This window comes from Spermophilus citellus (genome assembly GCF_964194105.1).
Source record: "Spermophilus citellus genome assembly, chromosome: 18".
NCBI classification, from domain to species: domain Eukaryota; kingdom Metazoa; phylum Chordata; class Mammalia; order Rodentia; family Sciuridae; genus Spermophilus; species Spermophilus citellus.
Window position 1 is genome coordinate 8,161,772 of NC_138200.1, and position 25,667 is coordinate 8,187,438.

The 25,667-nt window shown below is 51.0% G+C and overlaps 1 protein-coding gene across 8 annotated transcripts in view; it reads left to right on the forward strand.

Annotated features, from left to right (window-relative positions):
• The first annotated feature begins 47 nt into the window (after positions 1-47).
• The window catches only part of LIG1 (DNA ligase 1), a 33,200-nt gene continuing 7,580 nt past the window's right edge, over positions 48-25,667 (forward strand). The window contains exons 1-19 of one of the 8 annotated variants that reach the window (XM_081274444.1): positions 48-172; positions 4,670-4,731; positions 5,915-6,004; positions 8,614-8,749; positions 9,223-9,349; positions 11,635-11,745; positions 15,148-15,255; positions 15,953-16,087; positions 16,331-16,406; positions 18,070-18,150; positions 18,363-18,419; positions 19,116-19,288; positions 19,968-20,134; positions 20,351-20,427; positions 20,844-20,935; positions 21,140-21,239; positions 22,065-22,150; positions 22,793-22,908; positions 23,968-24,063. In XM_081274444.1, the coding sequence (XP_081130570.1) occupies positions 4,715-4,731; positions 5,915-6,004; positions 8,614-8,749; positions 9,223-9,349; positions 11,635-11,745; positions 15,148-15,255; positions 15,953-16,087; positions 16,331-16,406; positions 18,070-18,150; positions 18,363-18,419; positions 19,116-19,288; positions 19,968-20,134; positions 20,351-20,427; positions 20,844-20,935; positions 21,140-21,239; positions 22,065-22,150; positions 22,793-22,908; positions 23,968-24,063 (1,845 nt within the window). In that variant the 5' untranslated portion in view covers positions 48-172; positions 4,670-4,714. Of the gene's footprint in view, positions 173-466; positions 586-662; positions 684-4,669; positions 4,732-5,914; positions 6,005-7,302; positions 7,368-8,613; positions 8,750-9,222; positions 9,350-11,634; positions 11,746-15,147; positions 15,256-15,952; positions 16,088-16,330; positions 16,407-18,069; positions 18,151-18,362; positions 18,420-19,115; positions 19,289-19,967; positions 20,135-20,350; positions 20,428-20,843; positions 20,936-21,139; positions 21,240-22,064; positions 22,151-22,792; positions 22,909-23,967; positions 24,064-25,667 lie in introns of those variants that run through there. The other 7 variants (XM_081274447.1, XM_081274449.1, XM_081274450.1 and 4 more) reach the window with 7 other exon arrangements.

Genomic DNA, 25,667 nt, shown 5'->3' on the forward strand with positions numbered 1-25,667 from the left:
CTGTGCGGCGCCGGCGGCACCCAGGCCCCGCCCCCACGGCCCGGCCCCGCCCCGCCCCGCCCCGCCCGCCGAGTTCTGCGCGCGAATTCCGTGGCGCGAACTTGGGACTGTAGGGTACGCGGCGCCGAGCTGAGCGTGGCGTCCGGGGGAGCGGCGCGCTGAGCGGCGCGAGGCAAGTGGGGCCACTGGGTTGGAGCTGGGGCTGGGGCGACGAGCGTGCTGCACGCTCCGGACCCATGGCTTCGTCGGCTTGGGGTGGCAGGCCAAGGAGCGGGTGCGGGGACGCTGAGGCGGCCGGGAGCGCAGTGGAGAAGGGAGCGCGCCGGCAGCAGGCTACCGGCCGCCGGCAGGAGAGGGGCAGGTGGCGGGGACGGGGTATGAGGACCCAGCCGGCTGGGCGCCCCCGAGTCTGCCTAGGGGCGGGGACGGGGAAGGGCTCGCGCGGGCGTGGTCAGTGGGAAGAGCCGGGGAGGCGGGGCCGCCTGGAGGCCCTGGGCTGCGGGTCGGGGATAGGCCCGGCGGCTGGCTCAGCGCGCGGCGTTCGCGGGACCAGCGCGGCGGGGATGGGGAGGCGGGAGAATAAGGGTGAGGTCCGGGTGGAGGCCTCGGGCCCGCTGAATGGGTTCGAGGGTTGGCCTGTGTGTACCTGGGCCCGGGCGGAGTAGGAAGCGGGCCTGGAACAGGTGGGCCGCAGAGGCGGGGCCCCGGAGCGCAGGGAGTCGGGGCTCGCCGTTGCCCTGGCGGAGAGCCTGGGGAGGGAACCCAGACTCGCGGAGGGGCGAGGGCAAGGGGTTGGCAAAGGAAGAGGGACATTTGGAGAGCGGGCCTGGCATCTGAAAAAGCAAAGCTCCGGGGCGTGAGGGCGTCAGTTAACGAAGCGGGAACTGGAAAATGGGATTAGGGCCACTTCTTGCCTTCCACCCCAATTTCTGCCTACCTGAGAAGCAGGAGGGCTTGAGGGAAGTTTGGGAAGGTCAAATGTAAGAAAGGGCTCCTTGATTTCCTTGTCTTATTCCCCATGAGCCCTGGGGCTGCAGCTTCCCACTGTGATTAAAGTGCGGGAATGTCACTGTGGGGGGGGGGTGGCTATTCCTTGGCCGGGCAGTCACTGAAGGCCACCGGGAGGAGGTGGCTTATAAGGACATCACGTCCTGAAGCTAGGACGTGATTCTGCAGACAGTCTAGTCTTGGGGTAGGAGCTGTGGGTGATTCTGAGGAGCAGTGCGCAGCCAGCTTGGTTGCAGCAAAGGACCCGAGGAGCTGAGGCTTGGGAGAGGGGATCCGGTTACCCGCTGACTGGCTGAATGAACTTGGGAGCTTATGCTAAGTGAGATGGGAGGAGAGAGGACCCTGCTGGCCTAACCTGGGTCTTAGTGGAGTGGCCAGCCATGGTTGATTGGGTTTGTCCTTTGGAGGTACAGCCAATGAGACTCGTTAGTACACGAATTTGGGGTGTGATAGAAAGCATTAGTTAGCAGGAACTTCAGGGTTTTAAAAAATGTCTTTAAAAGTATTACATACAGTAAAGTGTACTCATTGGTGTGAATATTTTGCTGTGAATTTTGAAGTAGGAATGGAGTCATGTAACTACCATGATCAACTTTCAGTTCTTTTACCCCTAAAAATTGCCTTGCACCCCCCTTTGCAGTGCATCCTTCCCCCAGCAACCACTGCTTTGTCTTATCCCTGAGGTGTAACCAGAGTTCGTTGCTTTTTATGGCTCAGTGCTATAAAGGAACTTCAGTACACCGACAGTGGAATACTGCTCTGCAGGCAGGAAAGAACCTTTTCTAACATATATACCAGTCATCTTTTACCCAAAGGACACTCAAGTTGTTGCCAGAATTTGATGATTGATCTTGGACAGAGCTGCTATAAACTTTCCCCCAATAACTGCTTGTGGCAAGCAGCCAGAGCCAACTTGGTTGTAGTTGTGTAGGTGGCTTGTGGTGTGGAAGCTTGCCTTTCTCCTGGCTGCTTCCATTTTCTCAGCTGAATGAGGGTAGAGGGGGAGTTGCCAACTGGGAAAGCAGGTGTGTGGGTGAGCAGGAGAGTTAATGGGCTAGAAAAATGTCCGGAAGTTCCAAGGGATGCTGTGGGATCCTGTAGGTGCAGGAACAGAGCATGTGGACAGTGGGTTGAATCTGCTTTGTGGTGTTTGTTGCCAGCTAAGTGACAAAGTGAGGCGGGGGTGTGGGGGGGGGCAGGAGCACCAGGATGGGGCAGGGCCCCTGTGAAGAGGGAGTATATCTACCAGGTGTGCAGGCAGGAGCTGAGTTCCTATAGGAATTTGGCTGGAAGATGTGGCGCTGGAGAATGGGGTGTGACAGAAAGCATTGGTTAGCAGGAATTGAGACAGACAAGGTCAACATCAGTGAATAAGTGGTGTTTAATGCCAGGCATTGAGTCTTTAGCTGGGAATTAAGAGGTTTTGGTTGAGTTCATTGATTGGCTTATTTGTTCATTTCTTCATTTCTCCCCCTGAATGTGTCTGTCCGTCCTTGGACTATGAATTCTTTTTCTTCCCTACTTTTTGCAGAGGGAAGAGCCTGGTTGAAGTGAGGGAGACCAAAAGTAGAAAAGTTATTCGGGTCTGGGATTCATTAGTTTTTAGATCAGTGTTCAGGGACCCCTGTTTCTTTTTCTTTTTCTACATTTTTTATTGTGTTCAAATAGGTGTACAAATTGATGGGATTTGTTATTACATGTTTTTATATGCACCCAATATAACAATATAATTTGGTCAGTATTGCTTCCTAGCATTTCACCCTCCCTCCCTACCTTCCACCCCTTGGTGGGGACCCCATTTATTATGAAATATCCCACCAGTTTCTAGTCTTTTCTCATTACAGGTAGTGCTGAAGAGAGGAACTCTGCTCACAAGACTTGGCCCACATGTGCATGTCTCCCTTGGCGTTGCCATTCTGATGGCGAGGACAGGAAACCCTCTAGTGAAGTTGGCCAGCTTGTCACCCACCAGCCCAGCAATATGAGGCCAACTTTTAAAATTCCCAGGGTAAAGAAGAAGGAGCTTGGGCTCTTAGCCAGCCACACCTGGGTTCCAGGTCCTGCTGAAGCACCAGTTATGTCTCTCTGTCCTCAGTACCTTCATGTGGAAAGTGGGGCTGATCATACCTCTTTAAAGAGCTGACTTGAGTATTGGTTGGGAATGTAACCAGTTTGTCAGATGTTGAGTTAGCCTCCAGGTCAGTGGCCAGCTCTTCCTTCCTCCTTTGCACCTCAGCCTGTGGTTGAGAGGTGAGCCGTGGAGAAGGCAGGTCTGGGTGGAAAGTACTTGGGTTGAGTCCGCGTACCTCTCTGTACCTCAGTTTCCTCATTGATATTAGGGTTGTTGTGGAGATTGAATAAGATAATGCAAAGTTCCTGCAGGGAGGCACTCAGCAGGGATCAGAGTCATCGGTGTGCCTTTCTCTTTCCTCAGGGTTTTGGTGGCTGATTCCTAATCTCCTTTCTTTGTGAACAGTTCTAGAGGGAGTTTGGCTCACTTCTTGCTTCCCAAATCGCCTTTAGGAGCCCTGTTTAGAAATTAATGTTTTCTGATTCCAAAATTTGAGTCTGAGTTCCTGGAGCCAGGACTGTACTGGGTGAGGCTGTGGGAAACGGGCAGACATGGGGCAAGTGTCACTGTGCCGACAGAGCGTTATCCAGGGTGCTAGAGTAATTCCAGCTGTCCACTCAGAGATCCTGCTGCTACTTCTTGCTTTATTGCCAGTATTGATAAGGCTCCGTTCCACTTGCAAGTTGGTAAAAATAAAGTTAGGATTTATTTTTCTTCAAATTTCATAGACCTCTTGAATTGTATTCTTGGACTCCTGTGTAATGGGAATATTCTGTGGACACTTTAGGGTTGCTCTATAGAAACCCTAATGACTTACGATTTCATTAAACAATAGATTTATATTTAGAAATACTTAAGTTTTAAAATGACATTTTGTAATGTATTTGGGTGGCCTTGCACACAAAAGGCTACACAGTAAACAGTCTCCCTCAGTGACTTCCCCCAAGATTGGCCCCCAAGAGCGCAGCATTGCCCATTGCTTTCTCCCAGCAGACACTTTCTGTGCATGTAGAATCAAAGACACACTCTTCCTTTGTTTATATCATGTTACATATTCTTCCTTTTTTATTATTTTTTAATTGTAATTTATTATATATGTCAGCAGAATGCATTACAATTCGTATTATACATTCTACTTTTCTTACTGTCTGTGGTGTCCTGCCCTTCATTTCTATTAACATGTCTTAAAAATTGCTAAACAGCTGGGTTTTGTAGACCAGTAGATACAATTTTATGAACTATATTTCACAGTCAATAACACCTAAAACCAATTTTTCTCTAACCTTAAAACTTTCAAAGAAATGAAAAAACTCCTCAGGTCTTCAGTGAATTAGTTGAGAAACAGGCTCCATTTGGTAAAGGAGGAATCTTCCCTTTTTCTCTGATGTACATTTATTCTTCACCAATAAATCTTATAAGCAAATCCGTTTTGGTTCATAAAAATGGGAGTTTCTTCTTGAATAGGAGACTCCTGTTTCTGAAAGTGGTTTTGTTCTTTTGTTTTTGTTTTTTTCCCCTGAGGAAGGGTTTTTTGTGTTTTGGCTTCTGCACAACCAGTATCTTCAATAAGTCTTCGGATTTCTGTTTCAGGAACAGCTGACAAGAAAAAAGAGGAAGTGAGATTTAAAGACCATCATGCAGCGAAGTATCAGGTAAGGACCCTGCCATCCCCCTTATGTTCCCCAAACCCCTAGCTTTTTGTTCCAGATGTGGCCTTTTCTTAGAAAACTCCAAAAGTAGATTTCATGTCGTAATTCCCAAGAGTTGGCTAGGAGGGAGAATGGGGAAGGGAGTATTTGAGATAGGAGTGTATTAACCAAAACTCCTTTTGATTGCAGGGCAGAATCCCTAACCCAAGGGTCCTCAGGCAGCAGTGCTGTTGCCCCCAGGGAGCGTCTGGTTATCACAGCTTGGGGTGGGCGGTCTGCACGGGCACCTCATGGGCTGGAGTCAGTATGCACCAAACATCCTGTGCTGTATAGGAGAGAGCCCCATAGGAGAACCCTGTGGTGAAACATGGCCTGGCCTCAAAAGGCAGTAGTGCTAGGCTGAGAAACCCTATAGTAATTAATGCAGGTGGGTTTTAGGAAAGAAAGGGGACTAAATGACTTAACTAAGTGAAACCTCGAGTAAATGGCCTTAGGCTTAATGGGATCCATTTGCCAAAGCTTTGTCACTCGGACCCTGTCTCTTGTTCAGCTCTGCAATCTTTGATGATATTGTTACTCAGGCAGGCTTGTCCTGTATTAATAATCCCAGAGGAAAGAGAATTTCTCTCTCCCAGCTGTTCCAACAATATATAGTCAAGTTTCAGGGGCTACATCCTGAGCATCCACTGTGGCCACAGGCATGCGATGCATGATTGGCCAAGCCTGGGGTATGTGTCAGTGTGTGGCTCTAGGTGAAAGGTCAGCCCAACTTTTATCATGTGAGCTGAGAGAATTCTGGGGGAAGAGACATCCCAAGAGGAAAATGGAGGGGCTGTTACCAGAAGCAGGAAATGGATGCTAGACAGACCCAGACCTGGACAGCTGCTGGATAATCTGGGAGTCAGTGGCTCACATGGATTCCAGGTTGCATTTTTTCCATGTGATGAGGAATTTGGGGATAGTCGGTCCTGGGCTGACAACACCTTCAATTGCTTTATGTTCTCTTGCTTTGCTTCCTTTTCTTTCTTCCTTCCTTTCTTTTCTTTTTCTCCCTTTCCTTTTTAGGTTAAAAAAAAAAAATCTGTGCTGGGTTGGAAAGGGTATCAGAAGTTGTAGGGCACAGCACAGATAGGAGGGGTATTGGTGCTGTTATCATTTCCCATTTTCCCCCCTTGTGTTCTTCTAGGTCATTTTTCTACCCCACAAAAGAGGGTAAAGCAAAGAAACCTGAGAAAGAGACAACCAACAGCAGCAAAGAGACGGAGCCCCCTCCAAAGTATGTATAGGGACCAGGATGTGGGCTCTTCCCTCAGTGGTCATGGTTCTCTGGGTTGCAAGTGTTATAAATCTCATTCAAAATATCTCCGACTCCAAAAGGAAAATTTTTTACTCATGTAGCTGGAAGTCATAAGGCAGGTCCAATTTCAGGCACAGCTGGATCCAGGCCCTCAGAGTTGTCTTTAGGGCTCTGTTTCTACATGTCTTGGCTTCATTCTAGACTAGGCTTTTCTACAAGGTCATGGTCTTAGGGAAGTCCTTGCCTGGGTCACCTGACCACCCTTGGGCCAGTCAGCTTGGTAGAGCATGTACTTGAGCCAGATTTAGTTCCTGTCCCTCATTTGGGACCCTGGGTAGGTTTATTTCCTGTGCCCCAATTTCTTCACTGTGAAAGAATATCTAATCTACACCAGGCTGTTGGATTCCATGAGTGAACAGATGTGCATTTTGTAGAACGATGCTTCATTCATAAAAGGTACTCAATAAATGGCCAGTATCAAGTAATGAATTTTTTCCAACATCTTGGATTTTCAGATCTGGCCCTTCAATGTACACATTGCTGTAGTTATATTCACACTTGGTTTATTTAATTTGAAAAAACAAATTATACTTGCGCCTTTAGTTAGCATCGTGACAGAGGTTTTTTCTGCTCAGGAGCACAGGTGCACCTTAATTCTTTCACCCTCTACTTGTGCTCCATTTTGTTGACGGTCTATAGACATTGTTAAGCATGCCCCTACTGCTGGGTATTTTGGTTGTTTCCAATTGGTTGTAACAAGTCTGTGCTACAGGGAGGAGTCTGTACAGGGAGGAGATAGCCACATGTGGAGTTACACATGGCAATTATAAAAACATCAACTCAGAGAAGTAGACAAAGCAAAAATTTAAACTTCTTCCAGTGTTCACTTCCCAGTTTGAGGTAATACATCTGACACAGTTATTGGCATGTAGTAGGCACTCAGTAAATACTCCTTGGGTGAATAAGCATCCCCCGTACTAACAGGAACTGTCTGTTCACTTGAATAGCTGGCATGATGCCTGTTGTAATAGATTGGCGGCAATACAAATGCCTTTAGTATGTTTTAAAATATCAAAGTAGGGCTATTATGTATGCATACTGCTTGCATATTATTGGCAAACACTACTTTTTCTTTACATTTCCACATTCACCGTTCAGAAAATAACTATTGAGTATCTAGTGTGTTCTAGACCCTGTGAGTTCAGTGGTGAACAAGATGGATGACCATCCCTCTCATGGGCTCACAGCTGATTTTATTTTTTCCCTCATTAAAAAAGCCATAGAGAGGTCTCTTGGCATTGCATATGAATCTACAGCATTCTTTGACACGGTGTTCCATAAAGTGAGTGTCCACAATGGTAAGCAGGGACTTGGTGGTATAAATGCTGGGCTCTCTGTTCAGTCTGTGAGCTCTGTGTGCAGAAGCTTGGAGGCAAAGGCCATGTTCTTAGTGCCTGCATGACCTCCATCAGCATGCATGACCCCTGCATTGTGGTGGACCGTGTCTGTCACCTTCACAGATTTGGAGCATGTCAGGGAGGTTGGGCTGCTTTAACACTAACCAGAGTCACTATGAGTTACTTAAAGTACATGTTACCCTTCTCTTGTAGGAGACCCTGAGCTGTGGGCAGTGTAGAGCAGGTGGGTGGCCCAGTACCCCAGGCTGTCCTGAGGGCTCAGGCCACTACCCTCATCTGCATTGTCAGTGAGTGGGCAGGTCAATTCCGGGGTGTAGCAGAGTAGGGAGCTGGCAGTAAGGAGCAAGTTGTTTGCCTCGGCTGTGCCACCTGTATTCTGATGGTCAGAACTTGTCACTTTCCCATACCTAGCTGCAGGGGTAGCTGGGGAGAGTCCTTGGTTGGGTGGCCATGAGCCTTGCAGAAACTCAGGGGCTTGTGTTGAATAAGAGAGACTATCTTCCTGGGGATGTTGAAAGCCAGCCCTGCCCTTGCCTCTCAGTATGGCCCGTCACAGGGCAGGTGTCATGACATATGACTAAACTGGTCAGGGTCACTCCAAGTGAATTTGGGGACACAGACACTGAAAGTACCTTTTCTTTGGGTTCATTGACCACTCCTCAGCTGCAGTTCCCACAGGGGGAGGCAAGCAAGAAAGAAAGCATGCCTCAAACCCAGGTTTTATTGGGGAGAAGCCATTCAAATGAGGCAAAGGGTCAGGTTTCAGGGGGTTGAGTCTAGCTTTGTGAGGTCTTGCTGTCAGCAGGTTGACTGGCATCTTGGAAGGCCACACCCATCTCTCATGCTGTGTGATGATCAAAGGCAGAGTGAGCAACACCTACGTGCACAGCCCAGGCAGAGCAGCAGCATCAGTCCTGTCTGCTTTGTGCGCTCAAAATGCTCACAGCTCACACACAGCTTGTGGCTGGCTCATCACAGGCGGGCACTAAGGGGCCTCTGGAGTCCTGGGACAGAGGGGTGAGTGGATGATAGGGAGTGTGTGCCAAGGAGGCACCTAGAAAGTGTCCCCTGAGAGCTTGGAAGGCAGAAAGGAGAAGTACAGTGAGGCAGCTAGAGCTTTGGGGGTAGTGCTGCCACACTGTCTAAGGCCCACATGGCCCTGTTTTCCAGAGTGGCACTGAAGGAGCGGAATGGAGTGCTGCCTGAGAGTGACTCACCAGTGAAGAGGCCAGGGAGGAAGGTGGCCCGGGTCCTGAGCAGTGAGGGAGAGGAGGAGGATGAAGCCCTCACCCCACCTTGTGGCCAGGTAGGTCCCCATCAGCCTGTCCATTTGCACCAGAACCCTAATTCCCATTTGCTTGTGGACCTGGGACGTTCCCTTAGAGCAGGGCAGGTGCTCTGGTTATGCCCTGGAACACAGAGCTGTGGGCATCAGCACGGCAGGCCACCAAATGCAGTCCTTTGGCTCGTGACCAGCCAGTGGGAAGGAGGCTAGAGATGTGGGTTCAGTTTGGGCCATCTGTGCAAAGCTGAACGGCAAATTCTACTGCTTAAATAGCATTGTTAATGGGTTTTTGGTGGGGAGAATCTGGCACCAAAAAGCTATGCCAGCAAATGGAGAGATGGCCCAGGTGGGACAGGTGCCTGGACTGAGGCCAGGACTGTGGGCCATGAAGGAGGGTAGGCACAGCCCCAGCTGCTCTGAGATGTTGGGAGCTGAGATCACCAGATGGTCCCTCCTGCCTCCCCTCATCTAGAACTTTTTCTTTTCCTTCCCAGAAGCCTGTGCAAGACTCCCCCCAAGGCTCTCCTCCCAGTCCTGCCCTGTCTTTTGGGAATAGCCCCTCCGTCTCCAACACCTCCCTTGCAGACACCTCCCCGTCGGGGATCCCAAAGCGTCTCACAGGTAAGGACATCTGGGCCCCTGCCTTTTCAGCTGCTATCTCCCTGCTGGGGTTTCTGTGCCAGGCAGCCATCCTTCTTTTAGCACACCCTGATCTCAGCACTGTGGTAAAAGCACGGCCTCACCGTTCACTGGCTGCGTGACCTTGAGCAATGATTTACCTTCACAGAGCCTTAGTCACTTGATCTAAAGGTGATGGCACAAGAGTCCAGGGGTTAGAGGTTAGTAGTATAAAGTGCTGGGACCCGGCCCTGCCCACAGGAGCCCTCAGTGGACGTTGGTCATGTGCAGTAATGAAAGCTGCAGAGCTCAGGGAGACTTCTAGAAGACGGTGCCCAGAAGGGCAAAGAGGAGTCAGCTGGGAAAGGAGGAGGGAAGAGCATGCATTGGCAGGTCCTTGGGGCTACTGGGGTCGGGTGCCTGCACGGGGAGTGCAGGATTGAGGGCTTGGCGTAGAAGGTGGAGGAGGTCTGCACAGCCAGCCTGAGGAAGGACACCTTTGTCCTGAGGGGAGGGGAAGGAAAGGGGAGGTGCACACCTGAGGCAGGAAGCTTGAGCCTGCTGTGCCTGTGGCCTGCTGTGCACTGGAGTGAGGGCAGGGTGACCAAAGGGCTGAAGTGTAATGTTGAGCCATTTTGATTAGATTAACGTTTGGAAGCCAGTATGAGTCAAGTATCCCTAATCCAAAATTCAAATTCTGTGAAATCAGAAACATTTGAGCATCAAATCAGTTCAACTGGTAAAGTTTATGCAAATAGTAAAAGATGAAAACTCAAATCTGAGGTGCCTCTGGTCCCAAGCATTTTGGATAAGGGATGATCAGCCATTCTAGGATCAGTTAGTGAAGACTTTGCAGTGTTTTAGCAACAACTTGGATGTGTGGATCTACTGTTGCCACTATAAATTTTATGAAATCTAAAATCAGATAAATATTTCTGCTAAGTTTTGTGTCCAAGTTGTGATGTGCAATCAAGGCATCCAGTTTTGAAAACTTAGCTTAAAAAAAGAATGTTGATAGTCTATTATTGCACATGTTGGGATTGTATTTTGGATGTATTGAGTTTAGTAAAATAAGTGGTGAAACTAACTTTACCTGTTTGTTTGTTTGTTTTTTAAATGGCTGCTCTGAAGTTTAAGGTCACGTATGTGTTCATTGACCATCTCCCTGGATAGTGCTGTAGTAAAGGGCATGCTGGGAGCTTAGAATTCAGCCGGCCCAGAGGAGACGACAGCTGAGCTGAGTCTTAGCGGATGGGATAGGGCTGGCCGAGAAAAGACAGGTGGAGAATGTTACAGACAGGAATCTGCACGTGGGAAGGCCTGGTGGGTTTGGAACACCACAGGTTTATCCGTAAGAGAAAGCAGAGTGTGTGGTGCGGAGGAGTGAGGTCAGGAGGAAAGACTCGGGAGGGTGAGTGGACATCAGGAGACCCTATCCTGGGAAAATGGAGAGTGGGATCTGGCAGGGTCCTGAGCAGGGAGGAGCAGCACTGGCATGGCTGATGAAGGTTGTTCTGTATGAAGGAGACCCTGGGGGCCGGGAGACCAGGGAGGAGCTGATGCAGTGGTCTAGATGGGCCCTGAACTTGAAGACACCTGTGGCTGCCTTTGAGTGAGTGCTTCACTGCGAGTTGTCTGTGTTTGGGGTCCCACAGAAGCAGCCTCTGTAGCGCTGAGGCGATGTTCAAGTGCAAGGTGTTTCTTGGGGAGGGGCCATCCACAGGGATGATTGGGAAGGTCAGCAGCCACTGGACCTGTGTTACTAGGTCGGTTACTGCGGTAGGCTTAATCTTAATCTGTGTGACACCCGGGAACAGCATATATGTGGGCTTCAGAGTCACCCCCAGGTTCAAGGGAGCTGGGTGGTCATGTACCAGTTCCCATCAGTCACTGGGGCAAGGCCACACCCATGGCCTGTGGATTCCCTGCCACTTCTGGACTTCTGAGGTTTCAAAAAGCCATTTGGAACATATGGAGATAGTAAAACCACAGGGATGGTGGGTGGGGTGCTGAGAGCACCTGTTGGAGTCAGGTACCAAGCCAAGCATGTCATCTGAGTCTGTTTACTTGTTGGGATCATTTCCAAGTGCTAGAGAGGGAAGCACAGAGAGTTCAAGGGACCTGTTCAAGGACTGGAAGGGTGAGGCCTGCACTAGGGCAGTGGCTGTGGGCAAGTGCAGAAGGGAAGGGGTCCAGACCCTTCCCAGGGCCCTGTCAGTGGGATGTGATCCCTCAAAGGTAGAGACAGGCCAGCAGGTTCAGCCACACTGAGCCCTCTGCCTTCCCAGCTCGGAAGCAGCTCCCAAAACGGTCAATGCAAGATGTCCTGGAAGAGCAGAGTGAAGACATGGAAAGAGAAGCCAAGAGGAGGAAGGCAGAGGAAGGTGAGGTCCCAGGAGGTGAGAGCACTGTGTGGGTGTGTCTGCTCACAAGCATGGTGGGGTCTGGAGGGCAGGGAGGACTGCAGGAAGTCACTGATTTGGTGCCTGTATCCAGGAATCCAAGCATGTCAGTCGGAATTTCACACAGCACAAGAATTTTGCTCTAAGAATCATTTGGGATACTGTTTGGTCCTGTTAACTCAGTACTGATTCATTCATAGTTTCCATTGTTGTCTAGTGTTCTAATATTAATTTTATGGGAAATATTTCTTTTTCCTTGAACATTTTACCATAAAGTAGAGGTTCCCAAACTTTCTTGGTTCACAGTGCCCTTAGTTTCTCAGTAATTTTAAGATATTGCCCCTCGGGCAGTCCCTTAGGAGTTCCATTATTCAGTGGTTGTCTGAACAACTACTAAAAAATAAACACGTTGAAAGAAAACACTGTATTTTCTTTTTAACTGCAGTCATTACTAATAGGAGGTACCCTGGCTACTATACAGCATCTCAGACTGGAGTATAGTATAAAACTGTCCTCATTTCCTACCCCATGTTGATTTTTTTGTTGTTGTTGTGACTGGGAATTGAACTCAAGACTCGAGCCACATCCCCAGCCTTTTTATTTTGAGGTAAGGTCTCACTAAGTTGTAGAGGCTGACCTGGAATTTGTGTTCCTCTTGCCTAAGACTCCTGAGTTCCTTGGATTATAAGTGTGCACCACCACACCTGGCTAGTTTGATTTTTATAATAGCACAGCAAAGACCCAAATGTGCAGAGATGCATTTTCATTGAGAGGAATATGATCTCACACAGTTGACCCTTCACATCTGAGAAGGTTGGTTCCTGGACCCCCCTTGGGTACCAAAATCTGCAAATGTACAAGCCTCTTACATAAAATGGTGTGGCCTTTGCATAGGACCTACATACCAGATACAGCGTAAATGCTGTATAAATAGTTGTTACACTGCTTTTTAGGAAATGACAATAAGAAAAATGTCTGTACATGTTGAGCACAGACACAGTACTTTTTAAATTTTTTAATTGTTTTTAGTAGTTATATGTGACAGTAGAGTACATTTATGAGTGTGTGTGTGTATATATATATATATATACACACACACACATATGAATTTATGTTCATATTTATGTTCATATATATTTTGTTGTTGAACATACAAGTGTGTATGTATATGTATGTATGTATGTAAAGTAATACTGTCTCTTTTGTTCTACTATCCTTCCTATCCCCAGGTCCCCTCCCCTCCCTTTACTTTGCTCCCCTTTACCTAATCTAAGATAACACTATTCTTCTATAGTGACCCCCTTGTTGTGAATTAGCATCCACATATTAGAGAAAACAATCAGCCTTTGGTTTTTTGGGATTGGCTTATTTCTCTTAGCATGATATTCTTCAGCTCCATCCATTTACCAGCAAATGCCATAATTTCATTCTTTTTTAAGGCTGAGTAATATTTCACTGTATATATATATCACATTTTCTTTATCCGTTCATCTATTGCAGGATACCTAGTTTAGTTCCATAGTTTAGCTATAGTGAATTGAGCTGCTGTAAACATTGACATGGCTGCATCACTATAGTGTGCTGATTTTAAGTCCTTTGGGTACAAACCGAGGAATGGGATAGCTGGGTCAAATGGTAGTTCCATTTTGAGTTTTCTGAGGAATCTCCATACTGCTTTCCATAGTGGTTGTACCAATTTGCAGTCCCACCAGCAATGTATGTGTGTACCTTTTTCCTCACATCCTCACCAACTTTTATTGTTGCCTGTATTCTTGATGATTGCCATTCTGGAGTGAGATGAAATCTTAATATAGTTTTTATTTGCATTTCTCTAATTGCTAGAGATGTTGAGGGTTTTTTTTTTTTTTTGTATGAAATTGAACTCACAGGCGCTTGACCACTTAGCCATATTCCCAACCCTATTTTGTATTTTATTTAGAGACAGGGTCTCACTCAGCACCTGGCTTTTTGCTGAGGCTAGCTTTGAACTCATGGTCCTCCTACTTCAGCCTCCGGAGCTGCTGGGATTACCACTGTGTGCCACCATGGCTATCTTTGAATATTTTTTTATATATTTTGTTGATCGAATATATTTCTTCTATGAAGCACATAGAATTTTTCTCAAGTATTTTTGATCTCTGGTTCATTAAATCCAGGATGCAGAACCCCTGATACATTGGACCAACTAATGATACTGAAAACTGAAAGAGGCCAAGCTAGTAGTTCCTAGAGCATCTAGCAGGTGTCGCTGGGTTTCCTCTGGGAATGGGAACTGCCTGCTGCTCCTCAGGGAGTTCCCTTCACATAGAAGCAGCATTGAAGACCTGTCTGACCACTGGGGACCTGGAGTAGTATCCACCAGTTGCAGCCTTCGCCACAGCCAGGGTTTCATTTCTTTATTGTGCTCAGATTCTCCAATAATTTGGAGATCCGAATTTGGTGGAAATTGGATTTTCTATCGGCATTTTCTAGTCAGTAATAAATTTTATTGTAAATTAGGCGGTTTGGGCCATTGTGGGTGTCCAGGGATGGGAGGTCAGTAACCTTTCTGTTAAGGCATATTTTTCCCAGTTTGCAGTTTTTATGTTATCTTAGAAGTATGCCTTTTTTGTCAGTTTTCAAAAATCTTATTTTTTGTGTATCACAAGCTATCATATGCATTTTGAACCCTTTTAAATTCTATTTTGAGGTAATTCTCAATGAATAGTTTATGAGAAAATATTTGCATTTGTTTTTCAACTGCAAAGGTGAACATTGAGATTGGATTTCCTCAGAAGTCCCTGCAGCTCATGGTTGACCAGGAGCAGGCCCTGACAACTCCCCACACTTTGCAGACCCAGTCATCCCTTGGTGTCTTGGGTACTGGTTACAGGAAACCCGCAGACACAAAATCCAGGGTGCTGGAGTCCCTTACGTAAAATGGCACAGTATTACGCCTGACCTGCACCCTTCTTATCATACAGTGTAAATCATCTCAAGATTGTTCATATGCCTAGCATAACGTAAACACCATGGAAACACTTGACGCTGGATTCTCAGGCAACCGTGACAAGAAAAATAAGTTAGTACATGTTCAGTATAGATGCACTTTTTAAAAATTTTTTTTACAACTTCATTTTATTTATTTATATTTTTATGAGGTGCTGAGGATAGAACGTCTTACGTGTTCTAGGCAAGAGCTATATCACTGAGCTTGTTACAACCCCAGGTCCTAGTATAAATGCACTTTTTGAAAATATTTTTATTAGTTGAATTCACAGATGCAGAACCCACAGACGTGGAGGGCGGCTGCACTTGATTGGTACAAGAACGAACAGTGGAACAGTGTGTCTTGAGTGGAGCACCTGGGGCATCAGAGTCGAGTTTTGCTATCTGACTTTTCTCTGTGTCATCCATCAGAAGCAGACACCCCAAGAGAAAGTCCCACAGAGGCTGAAGTGGTAAAGACAAAGGAAGAAGCTGAAGGCGAGCACCCCAGCACACCCCCTGACCCTCCAAAGCCCCCTAGTGAGTTCTTCATCCTCTTCCCCCAGGCCCATCGCTCTGATTTTGGGGTTGGAGTCTGAGGGTTGGTTAATTTACTTAAGGTGTGGATTCTTCAGTTTGTTGTGTATATGCAAGATCTGGGAGAATCAGATGCATTATTATGATCATTGGGCTTTTTTTTTAATCTTTAGTTTTCCCCAGACCTGTGGGAAAAGAGGAAAGAGCCAATCACCAGTATTTACAGCTTTTAGGGGTCATAGGTGCCAATTAAATGGATTCATTGAGCAATGATTTATTCAGTGGGCCATATAAGCTGGGTCCAGAAGTTGGGCTCACCCCACAGGCTATGGGATAGCTCTTGCAGCCAGTGTCCCTGAGCCCCACATTAGAGAGCACTGTAGGGACAGTTTTAGAGATGCCACACCAAATAGGATTTCCTGCAACTGCAGGAGAAGGGAGAATCTTTTCTTCCAATACTGTTGTGATTTCTTTTTGCTGCCATCCTGGGCCTCTGATTTCAGGCTAATTGCTTTGATTGTAGTGGTCAGCACTGAGGAGTAACACCAGGCCCCAGAGGCTCGGAGCCTGGGCTGTGGAAGGGAAAGTGGAAGAATTCGCTACATTTCCCCACCAGGCAGAATGACTTGGGGGTCAAAGGGCAACGGAAGTGGAAACAGGTGGATACAGTGGGTATCGTCTTCTGCCCTCTTTTTCTTAGAAGCAGAGACTCCAGCAAAGACAGAAGGCACTGCGGCACCTGAGGCACCCAAGGCAGTCAGCCGGCAGGAACCACAGGAAGAGGACCAGAGCAAGCCTCCTCCCAGAGCCCCCAGGACGCTCAGCAGTTTCTTCAGTGAGTGTCTCTTTCCCTCTTGTCCCTGGACTGTGCAGGCAGGAGGTGGGTGTGTCTGTCTGTCCCTCTGAGGGTCCTGTCTGTTTAGAAAGTCTGACTCGTCTCTTGGCTTATCACCCATTGCTCTGAGTGATTGCTACCCTGAGTAACTACCCCAAATGTCAGAGTGATGCTGGGTGCAGGAAAGATGGGAGGTGGGGGCCATCAGGAAAAAAAACCTATTGTTCCTGCCTTCATTCCTAGCCCCCCGGAAGCCGGCGGTCAAAATAGAAGTGAAAGAAGAGGAGTCGAGTGCTCCGGGAAAGGACGAGGCCAAGGGGTGAGTCAGCGTTCGGTCTCACCAACCTCTCCTGGGCACGTTCCCTCTTCTCCATTCCATGGCCCATGCTTGGCTCCGCTTCCTCCTCTTGCAGGACTTGGCAGTTGTTTTTTTTCTCTGGGGATCCTTAGGTAATAGATGTCTTGGGCTTTGCTGGCCACATGTGGCCCCCTTTGCAAAGCCATTCTTAGCTCACAGGCTCAAAAAAGAGTTGAGGGTGGAGTGGGCCCACCCTGCCCAGCCTCTTCTCTGACCTCCAGCCTCCAGTTTGCCATCCTCAGTTTGACCCCCACAGGGCCTGGGAGCATCTTTGTGGTACCTGTAATTGACCCTGCCTCACATGGCTTCCTGGTGTCCCCAGGAAAAAAAGATCTAATCCCTTGGCCACTGACCCCCACCTCTGTCTTCTGCTTTCCCCTCTGTTCCAGTTGCACTGGACTTGGTGTATTTGGAGGGTGCCTTTGTAGCAGCAGGCAGGTTTCCTCTGCAATCTTGGTGGCCTGTGAATGGAGTTAGACCATAGAGACCCATCCCTCCCTGTCCTGGACCCCTTAATGCCTTCATTAGGACAATGAAGGGTTAAGCAATCACGTCATTGTAATTGTTAATTCTTGGAAAAGAAGATACCTAGGCCCATCTGTGATACCTCATAGATAGGAGGCTTCATGGAAGATTTGTTGAATGATCAGTTGGAGGGTGGACAGATAAATACCCCATCAAGTACCAAGATCAGACCCCATCCTTGCCTGCTCAGAACCCCTCTGTGGTTCCCCAGCACCCAGCATAAGCACTGGGTTCCTTCTGGCCCTTGAAAATTCCCTGGGCCACATTCCCGGCTCCAGACAGGGCCAGGCCTCTCCTTGCTCCCCCAGAACCGCATTCCCGCCAACTCTCCCTGCTTCTGAACGTGCAGGCCCCTGCCTAGAGCACTGCCCCAGCCCCACTCTGCCCAGCAGAGTGCCCTCAGGCTCCTCCTCTCTCACGTGCTCAGGGAAGCCAGATGCTTGCTCTTCCCTCCTCCCTCTGTCAGAGCCAGCGCCAGTGTGTGTCCCCAGCACTAAGGATATGTGTGCTCTTTCCCCTGGCTAGTGCTGCTCTGCCCTTGGGGTCCAGTCACTTCTAGGAGTGCATCTCAGCACATTGAATACTGGACATCAAACTTGCAGCAAGCCTTTGGGGGACGTTTGAGACCCAGATAATAGTAGGGTAAAAATAGCAAGTGAGCAAAGTGTATCCCATGGCGATAAGTCTGTGAAGAAGGGTAGGGAAGGACCAGGGGAAGCAGCTGGGAGGAGTGGCCACAAGGGTCAGTGGAGAGGTCCAAAGGGTCCTGCTGGGGAATGTGAAATTTGTGTAAAAGACCTGAAGGAGATGAGGGAGTGAGCCAAGGGGAAGAAGGTTCCAGGCAGAGCAAACGCAGGTGCAGAGGTCCTGAGGTGACAGCTGTGGATGTCTATGGGCAGTGAGGAGCCTTGTGCCTGGAGGAGAGTAGGCAGAAGGGGCAGTAGCAGGAGACGGAAATAGGAGGCAAAAGAGTGCAGGGTTATTGCCCTTGGGGCCCAGCCTGCCGGGCACCTAGTTGGCTCTTAGGAAACACTCGTTGGAGGATTGGCGTGTCTGGCTCAAAGGTCCATCCAGTTCAGTCTCCTTTTTGCCCCCACAGACCTCTGGATCCGACTAGCTACAATCCCGCCAAGAACAACTACCACCCCATTGAGGACGCCTGCTGGAAACCAGGCCAGAAGTGAGGCTTCGCCTTCCTAGACCGTGGGGTCTCCAATCAGGGCCTCGTGGAGGACTGACCATTCTCCCTCCTGTCCTGGGGCACAGTCGGCAGTGTGGAAGGGGACAGTGGGCAGTGAGCAGAACAGCTTCATGCCCCTGTGTTGGCGAGTGAGGGGGCAGTGCTGAAGCACCTGGGGCCATCCCAGCGGCTCTCACCTCTCTTCCTTCCAGGGTCCCTTATCTGGCTGTGGCCCGCACATTCGAGAAGATTGAGGAGGTTTCTGCTCGGTAATTATCAGGCCTGGGTGGGGCAGTGACCTGAGTGGGGCAGTGGCCAATGGACAGCTCATCAGCTGTCCCCTGTATGATGGTGGACACTGCCTCCTGCTGCCCACTTCTCTGCCCTCTCTTCTCTCCCTCACATGTGTGACATGGGTGCACAGGCCTGTCACAGGGCGCCTCCAGGTCCTCTTGAGGCCCAGCCTCTGGAGACACATGGTAGCATTTCTGCCTCATTCTATTGTCAGAGCAAGATATAGGACCAGCTCAAGAGTTGTGAGGTTGGGAAACATGCTCCACCTTGGGACAGAAACGGCTGAAACTGGCCATTTTCAGTGGACTTAAGTCACCAAAAGTGACTTCATTCTTGCTTCCATGCCTCATGGTTAGTGGAAGGAAGTTGGGTCTTGGTTATATAGTGAGGGCATTTCTCTCACAGAGCTCCCAGGCCTGGGGACACCCTAGTGCCAGCCCTAGTGCCCTCTGTGCAAGGGAGGCTTTTACTCTGGGTGTGCTTGCCGCCCTCATTATCACTGTCACCGTCAGCCAAGTTGCTCCTCCAGCAGCTACTTGGGGTGGTGCTGGTGGCTCCAGCTCACACAGCGGCTTCTCTCAGCTTTTCCTGTTCTTTCTGATACATCCCCGAACCCTCCCACGCTTTCCTTGACCTTGAAGAGGCAAGTGTGACCCTGTCCCCTCCTCCAGGCTCCGGATGGTGGAGACGCTGAGCAACTTGCTACGCTCCGTAGTGGCCCTGTCACCTCCAGACCTCCTACCTGTCCTCTATCTCAGTCTCAACCGCCTTGGGCCACCCCAGCAGGGCCTGGAGCTTGGCATTGGTGACAGTGTCCTCCTTAAAGCAGTGGCCCAGGCCACAGGTAAGGGGGTTGTGGAGGGACCAACAGGAGAGGAGCTCAGAGGGAGACGTGGGAAGGGCAGAAAGACATGAGGGCTGATGGGAGTTGAAGGTGAAGCCGGGAAGGGAGGACCTTGAGAGGGGCCCGGTCCCCATATCACCTTTGAAGGGTGGGGTTGTAGGTGGCCTCATCTCTGCATTCAGTGCAGACTAGGAAGGCTGTGCCACAGGGTCTCTGGGACCGGGTTGTTGGTCATCTGTCATGATGATTGGTGTCTCCATCCTTCTAGCCTCCTCTTACCTCTAGGGGTGTCCTTGGGGCCCAACTCTGGAGAATAAGACTAAGGGATGTCCCACATACAAATTGGTGACATCAAAAGACACTGACAAAAAGCAAAAGGCTCATGTTTGCTGCCATGAGACATAGTGCCAACCAGAAATGGGGTCCCTTGGCCTCTGCCCTGGGGTCTCCTCCTGCCATCTGCACACAGGCTGCCCACTCAGCCGTCCCTGACTAGGCCTGGTGCACCCAGCTGCTGGCCTTTGCTGTGAGCAGATCTCTGGCTTCTTACCCTGATGTGACGGAGACAGAAGTTTCAAGAGCTTTCCCCACCAGTGGGCGGGACATTACCATGGGGGTGTCTAGGAACTTGCCCAGCATGTGGAGCCAGAGGACTCAGCACTGCCTGCCTCCTCTCAAGGTCGACAGCTGGAGACTGTGCGGGCCGAGGTGGCCGAGAAGGGCGACGTGGGGCTTGTGGCTGAGAGCAGCCGCAGCACCCAGAGGCTCATGCTGCCACCACCACCCCTTACCACCTCCGGGGTCTTCGCCAAGTTCCGTGACATCGCCCGGCTGGCCGGCAGTGCTGTGAGTGGGGCAGGCGGCTCACCCTGTGCAGGACATCTGGGCACCTCAGGCCAAGCGGGTGGCTGGAAGGCTCCTGCTGCTGGAGTCTAGGGCTGAGGACACACTGCTGGGTGGAGAGGGAGGTGGAGAGGGAGGACAGCCAGAGGCTGTGGAATGGGGAGGACAGGGATTCCCCCGTGACCACCAGGCACTCTCATCTTTCCCCACCTGCTCCAGTCCATGGCCAAGAAGATGGACATCATCAAAGGCCTCTTTGTGGCCTGCCGCCACTCGGAAGCCCGGTTCATCGCCAGGTGAGCGGGTAGGGCCGAGGGGGCTGTGCACCTGGCAGGTGAAGGTGGGAGGCCTGGCGGCTTGTGGCCTTCTTTAGGTGGGAAAAGCTGGAACAAGAGCCAGACCCTGAGGGCATAGGAGAGCAGCCCAGGTTTCCTCTCACAGACTGCCCCCTTCCCTCCGTGGTACTGCTAGAAAAGGACCTTGGGTTCTTGGCCAGGCCTGGCCTGATGGGGCCGTGAGCACAGAGCCATGAGTTTGCTGTGAGGAGCAAAGTCGTGCCAAGTGTTCTCCCAGGGCAACCCTGGTTTCCTTGCTCCCGTGGACAGGGGATGTAGGTATGGGGGTTAAACCAGCTTCCAGCCAAGGAGGCAGAAATAGGCACGCTAGATTGGGAGGGAACCAGCCATTGCACACCCTGCTGGCCTCTTTCCAGGTCCCTGAGTGGACGGTTGCGCCTTGGACTCGCAGAGCAGTCAGTGCTGGCCGCCCTTGCCCAGGCTGTGAGCCTCACACCCCCAGGCCAAGGTGAGCTCCATTGGCTCTTCTTCCTGCCCATTGCTGGTATTAGTGGTGTTCCTTCTCCCCAGAAGCCCGTGCCCCACCTGACCCTCACAGCCCCCACAGCTCCAGCCCCTTCTCGCCTTAGAAGAGTGCCCAGGCGCCTGCACCACCTGCATTCCTCACCTGGCAGTAAACCACTGTCTGTTTTCCTGCTGGCTCTTTTCCTAGAATATCCCCCTGCTGTGGTGGATGCTGGGAAGGGCAGGACAGCAGAGGCCAGGAAGACGTGGCTGGAGGAGCAATGCCTAATTCTGAAGCAGACGTTTTGGTGAGATCCAGGGGCCTTGGGTGCAGCAGGAGTCCCAGAGAGCAAGAAGTGGTGATGGGAGGGGATAAAGTGGTGATGAAGATCAGGAAGGTGGCAAATGTGAAGGGTGGTGACCAGGGAGACTGAGATGCTGACCTGGAGTGAGGACAGCAGGTGTCAGGAGGCCTGAGTTCTGGCCACGCTTCACAGAAAAGGTCCTGAAAGACCTGGGAGAGGCTGGAGACAGACCTGTATTGAGAGGTTGTGATTGTCACAGAACATGGTGGTGAGGCCCCAGAGCGAGCCACGCGGAGGGGCCTCAGCCAGCAGCTGGCCTAGGGCTAGTGACAGCAAAACAGTGATTGTGTCAGGCAGGAAGGCTATAAACAGTTCCACACACGCTCCCAGGACACTCACTCTTGGCCATGGCCCTGGGGCTGGGTGTACGGCTGTGACCAAACCCCTGATCTCTCCTGGTCAGGCACCGGCTCCACCAACTTGTGAACTCGGGCCCTGACCATTGAAGTCAGGGTCTTTGCAGGTGGCACCTGGTCCTGAGAAGCTGGGTTTAACTTGATTGGTCTCCCTGTGTAGCTGTGTAGAGAATTGCCAGCTTCACGGAGGGTGTGGGGGGTGACAAAGGGAGATGGTGACTTTAGTGACTGAGGGAGGACACAGGGTGGCAGGGAAGCCGGGACATGGTCATAGAGATGGGCAGAAGTGTTCTTGATCTCAGGTCTGAGCAGGGCTGAGGCCCTCCCTACAGCATGTGCAGCCACACAGCACAGTTTTCAAGTTGTGTAGGTTCTAGAAAGATTCCTCCATACTGTTCTCACCCTACCCCAGTGAGGTGCCTGACCTGGACCGAATTGTCCCTGTGCTGCTGGAACATGGCCTGGAGCATCTCCCGGAGCACTGCAGGCTGAGCCCAGGTACCACCCACGGGCCCTGGAGGCTGGCTGCAGCCCACCCTTTGCAGGGCAGGTGCAAGGGGCCCTGCCAGGTGCCTACTGAAGACCTAGAGTCCCCTTTGTCCCCACCAGGTCTCAGTCCTGCTCCCTGGTCCTGAGACTCCCTTCTTGCCTCCCCTTCTGGATAGCCAGTGTGTGGTAAAGCTACTAAGGTAGCCCAGAAGACAGTGGGTTGTCCAGATAGAATCTGTCCCACACATGAGTGTCTAGAACAAGGCAGGTGGCCAGGGAGGGTACCTGGCTGTGCTCCTGAGGTCATCCAGATCCCTCTGCCATCCTGAGATTGGTGCTCTGACAGGTGTGAGTTATCACGTCTCCGTGCCAGATGGAGGGGAGGCAGCTACGTTGCTTTTAAGGCTGTGGCCAGACATTGGACACGTGCTCTGTTTGCTTTCTAGTCACCTTTCCCAATTGCCAGGGAGACTGACAGGTACCATCTCAAGTGGGGGCCCTTCAGAAATGTGGAGGCTTTGTTTCTTCTGCAGCACTCAGGGGAAAACAGTCCTGGGCATTTGGCCACCTCTCCCCCACCCACTCTGATTCAGGAACTCCCCGCCCTTCCTCTGCCCCAGACTTCCCTAACACGTTCTCCCCCCCTTCCAGGGGTTCCCCTGAAACCCATGTTGGCGCATCCCACTCGGGGCGTCAGCGAGGTCCTGAAACGCTTTGAGGAGGCAGCCTTCACCTGCGAGTACAAGTATGACGGGCAGAGGGCACAGGTAGGGGTGGGCACAGCCCTGGCTCTGAAAGGAAGCACCTGGCCTGAGCACAGAGCCAGCCTCTCGTGAGCTGCCTGTGCCTTGCTTTCCTCTGGGCTCTGGTTTCCCCTCCGCAGTGGATGTGGTAACCCCCAGCACACACTAGCTTGTCGGAGGGTAGTCCGTACAAGTCCATGCTACCTGCTCCGCTTGGGGATGCTATAAATGAGGCCATTCTGGAGGTTCCTATGTGACCCTTAGTGCTCTGATATGTGCGTGTCCTGTGACCCACAGGTGCCATTGGTCCTGGCTTTCAGTGTGGGTGTGTCATGGCTCTCCTGTCCTGGTGGGGTCTGGGTCCATTTCTGTGTTCACCACATGAGGATGTGGGGCATGCGAGGCAGGTGATGTCTATGGAACTCTGAGGCTGTTATGAGCGGGAGATTCCATAGAACACAGTGTGACAGGTAGATCTTACAAGTAACATTGAGAAAACAAGAATAACTTACAGAGGGGTCGTGATTTTAAATACATAACTACTACCTGAGCCAACACTTGTGAGATGGCTTGTGTGTAGCCCTGCATGGGGTGGTGACTTAAAATAAATAACCAACAGTAGAAACCAGGGGCCAGGCGCTGTGGCACATGCCTGTAATCCCAGTGGCTCAGGAGGCTGAGGAAGGAGGATCACAAGTTCAAAGCCAGACTCAGCAATTGAGCAAGGCTGTAGTCCCTAAATAGAATATAACAAGGGCTGGGATGTGGCTCAGTAGTTAAGCACCCTGAATTCAATCCCTAGTACCAAATTAAAAAACAGAACAGAAACCAGGGGGCAGGCATAATGATCTTCAGACCAGTGTGTGCACTCGCAGCCAGGGAGACATGCCTGCAGCATCAGGGTAGGACTGGGGGTGGTGACATGGGCAGGAGGTGCCAAGGAGACGATTCGCTCAAGTCTCCATCTTGGTTCCTCAGAGCTGCTGAAACTCTGCTGGGGACGTGGGGTGTGAGGAGAAGAGAGGGGCTGCGTGGGCTGGGCTGGGCTGGGCTGAGGTTTCTCTTCTCACCCCTTGATGGCAGATTCACCTTCTGGAAGGCGGGGAGGTGAAGATTTTCAGCAGGAATCAAGAAGATAACACAGGAAAGTACCCCGACATCATCAGCCGCATCCCCAAGGTGGGCACCCACCTGTGCTCTACAGGGCTGCAGGGGTGATGCAGAGCCCTGGGCCCATGCAGGCCAGCAGGACCTGGGGGTCTCTCCCCAATAACTGTTACACTTCCAGACAGACAGAAGGGGTTCAGCCTCTGCTGCTCCCCTGAGAAGGTTGTCACTTCATGGGACTCTTCCCCCACCACTGGCCAGCACTGGGTGCCATGGCTACCCTAATGCAGCAGAGGTCTGGGAACAGGAGCTCTGCAGCCTGTCTCTCCAGCAGGAAGGCGGGGAGGCTTGGGAGGAGTGGGCAGCGAGCCAGCCTGGAGCCGGCCTGGAGCTCAGCCTGGAGTCTCAGATTGTGAGCCCAGAGATGTGGCAGTGCTGGGCCTGGAAGCAGGGGGTCCTTTGCACCCAGAGGACATCTGAAGCCTGTCTTGGCAGCCCCCCCCATTGAGGAGCACCTCCCCTCGCCTGCCCCTGATCAGAGAGGAAGTTGTTTCTTCAGTGAGCAGAAAGCACGGTTGGGGATGCTCCCTGTTACAGGCAGCGAAGGCAGTGGCACCTCCACGTACCCAGTGGAGTCTCAGTGCTGAGCACCAGGCGATGTTTCCTGGCGCATGTCAACACACACGCACACACCTATGTGACCAGCATCGCAGTCAGTGTAGAAAACATGGCCGCATCTCATCAGCCAAAGAGTTTCCTCGAGGCTTGGTGTCTGGGCCTGCCCCTCTGCCAGAGGCAGCCCCTGTGGTGCTTCTGTTTCCCAGGCTGGCTTTGCCTCTGGAGCTTCCCAACAATGGCATTGTGCAGTCCATGGCCATCTGTATCTGGCCTCTGGCTCACTCAGCAGGTGTTACTGGGGGCCTGCTCTGCTCCAGGCCCTTGCTGAGCCCAGGTGTAGCATGGATGGCCCTGGCCCAAGCTTCTGTCCTCACAGGCAGGCGGGCAGACCTTTGTCAGGGTCTATGCTTTGGCCCTGTGATTCCATAGGGAGATCAAAGCTCTGAAGAGAAGATCCAGCATGCTGTGAGCTGGTGTAAGAAACAGACTGGTCACACAGTCCCAGCGTGCAGATGAAAGGCACCCCCTGGAGTTGTTACCAAGGGAGAAGAAGGCTTCCCAGGAATGCCATGGGCAGGACAGGAGAAGGGTGGGGGCAGGCATCCCAGAAGGACCAGCCTATGCAGAGAGCATGGTGGGACAGGCACAGCCCATTTGAGAACTGGAGAGGCTGATGTTCTGGCCCATGGGCCAGGTGTGCTGGGGAGAACCAGGGATGATGGAGGAGAGTCCCCACAGCAGGGTTGAATGATGATCCGATTCAGGGTTTGCCACAATCCCTTGCCTGTTGCAAGGATAGTAGATTGATGGGGTGCATGAGGGGACCCCCAGGACAGGGTAGAGAAGTAGGAAGAGGTGGCTTAGATTTCAGGGGAAGTCACAGATTCCTAGGGATTGAGTGATAGAGAGGAAATTGGAGATGACAGGCTCCTGGGCATCCAGTTTGCGGGACTCCATAGTGTTAGAGAAGTTAATTCTGCTCAGTGGGAAGTCAGAAGGGGCCAGTGTTCACGTCTCAGGTTGGCAGCAGTTGGTGGAGTGCTGTGGAAGGAAAGGCC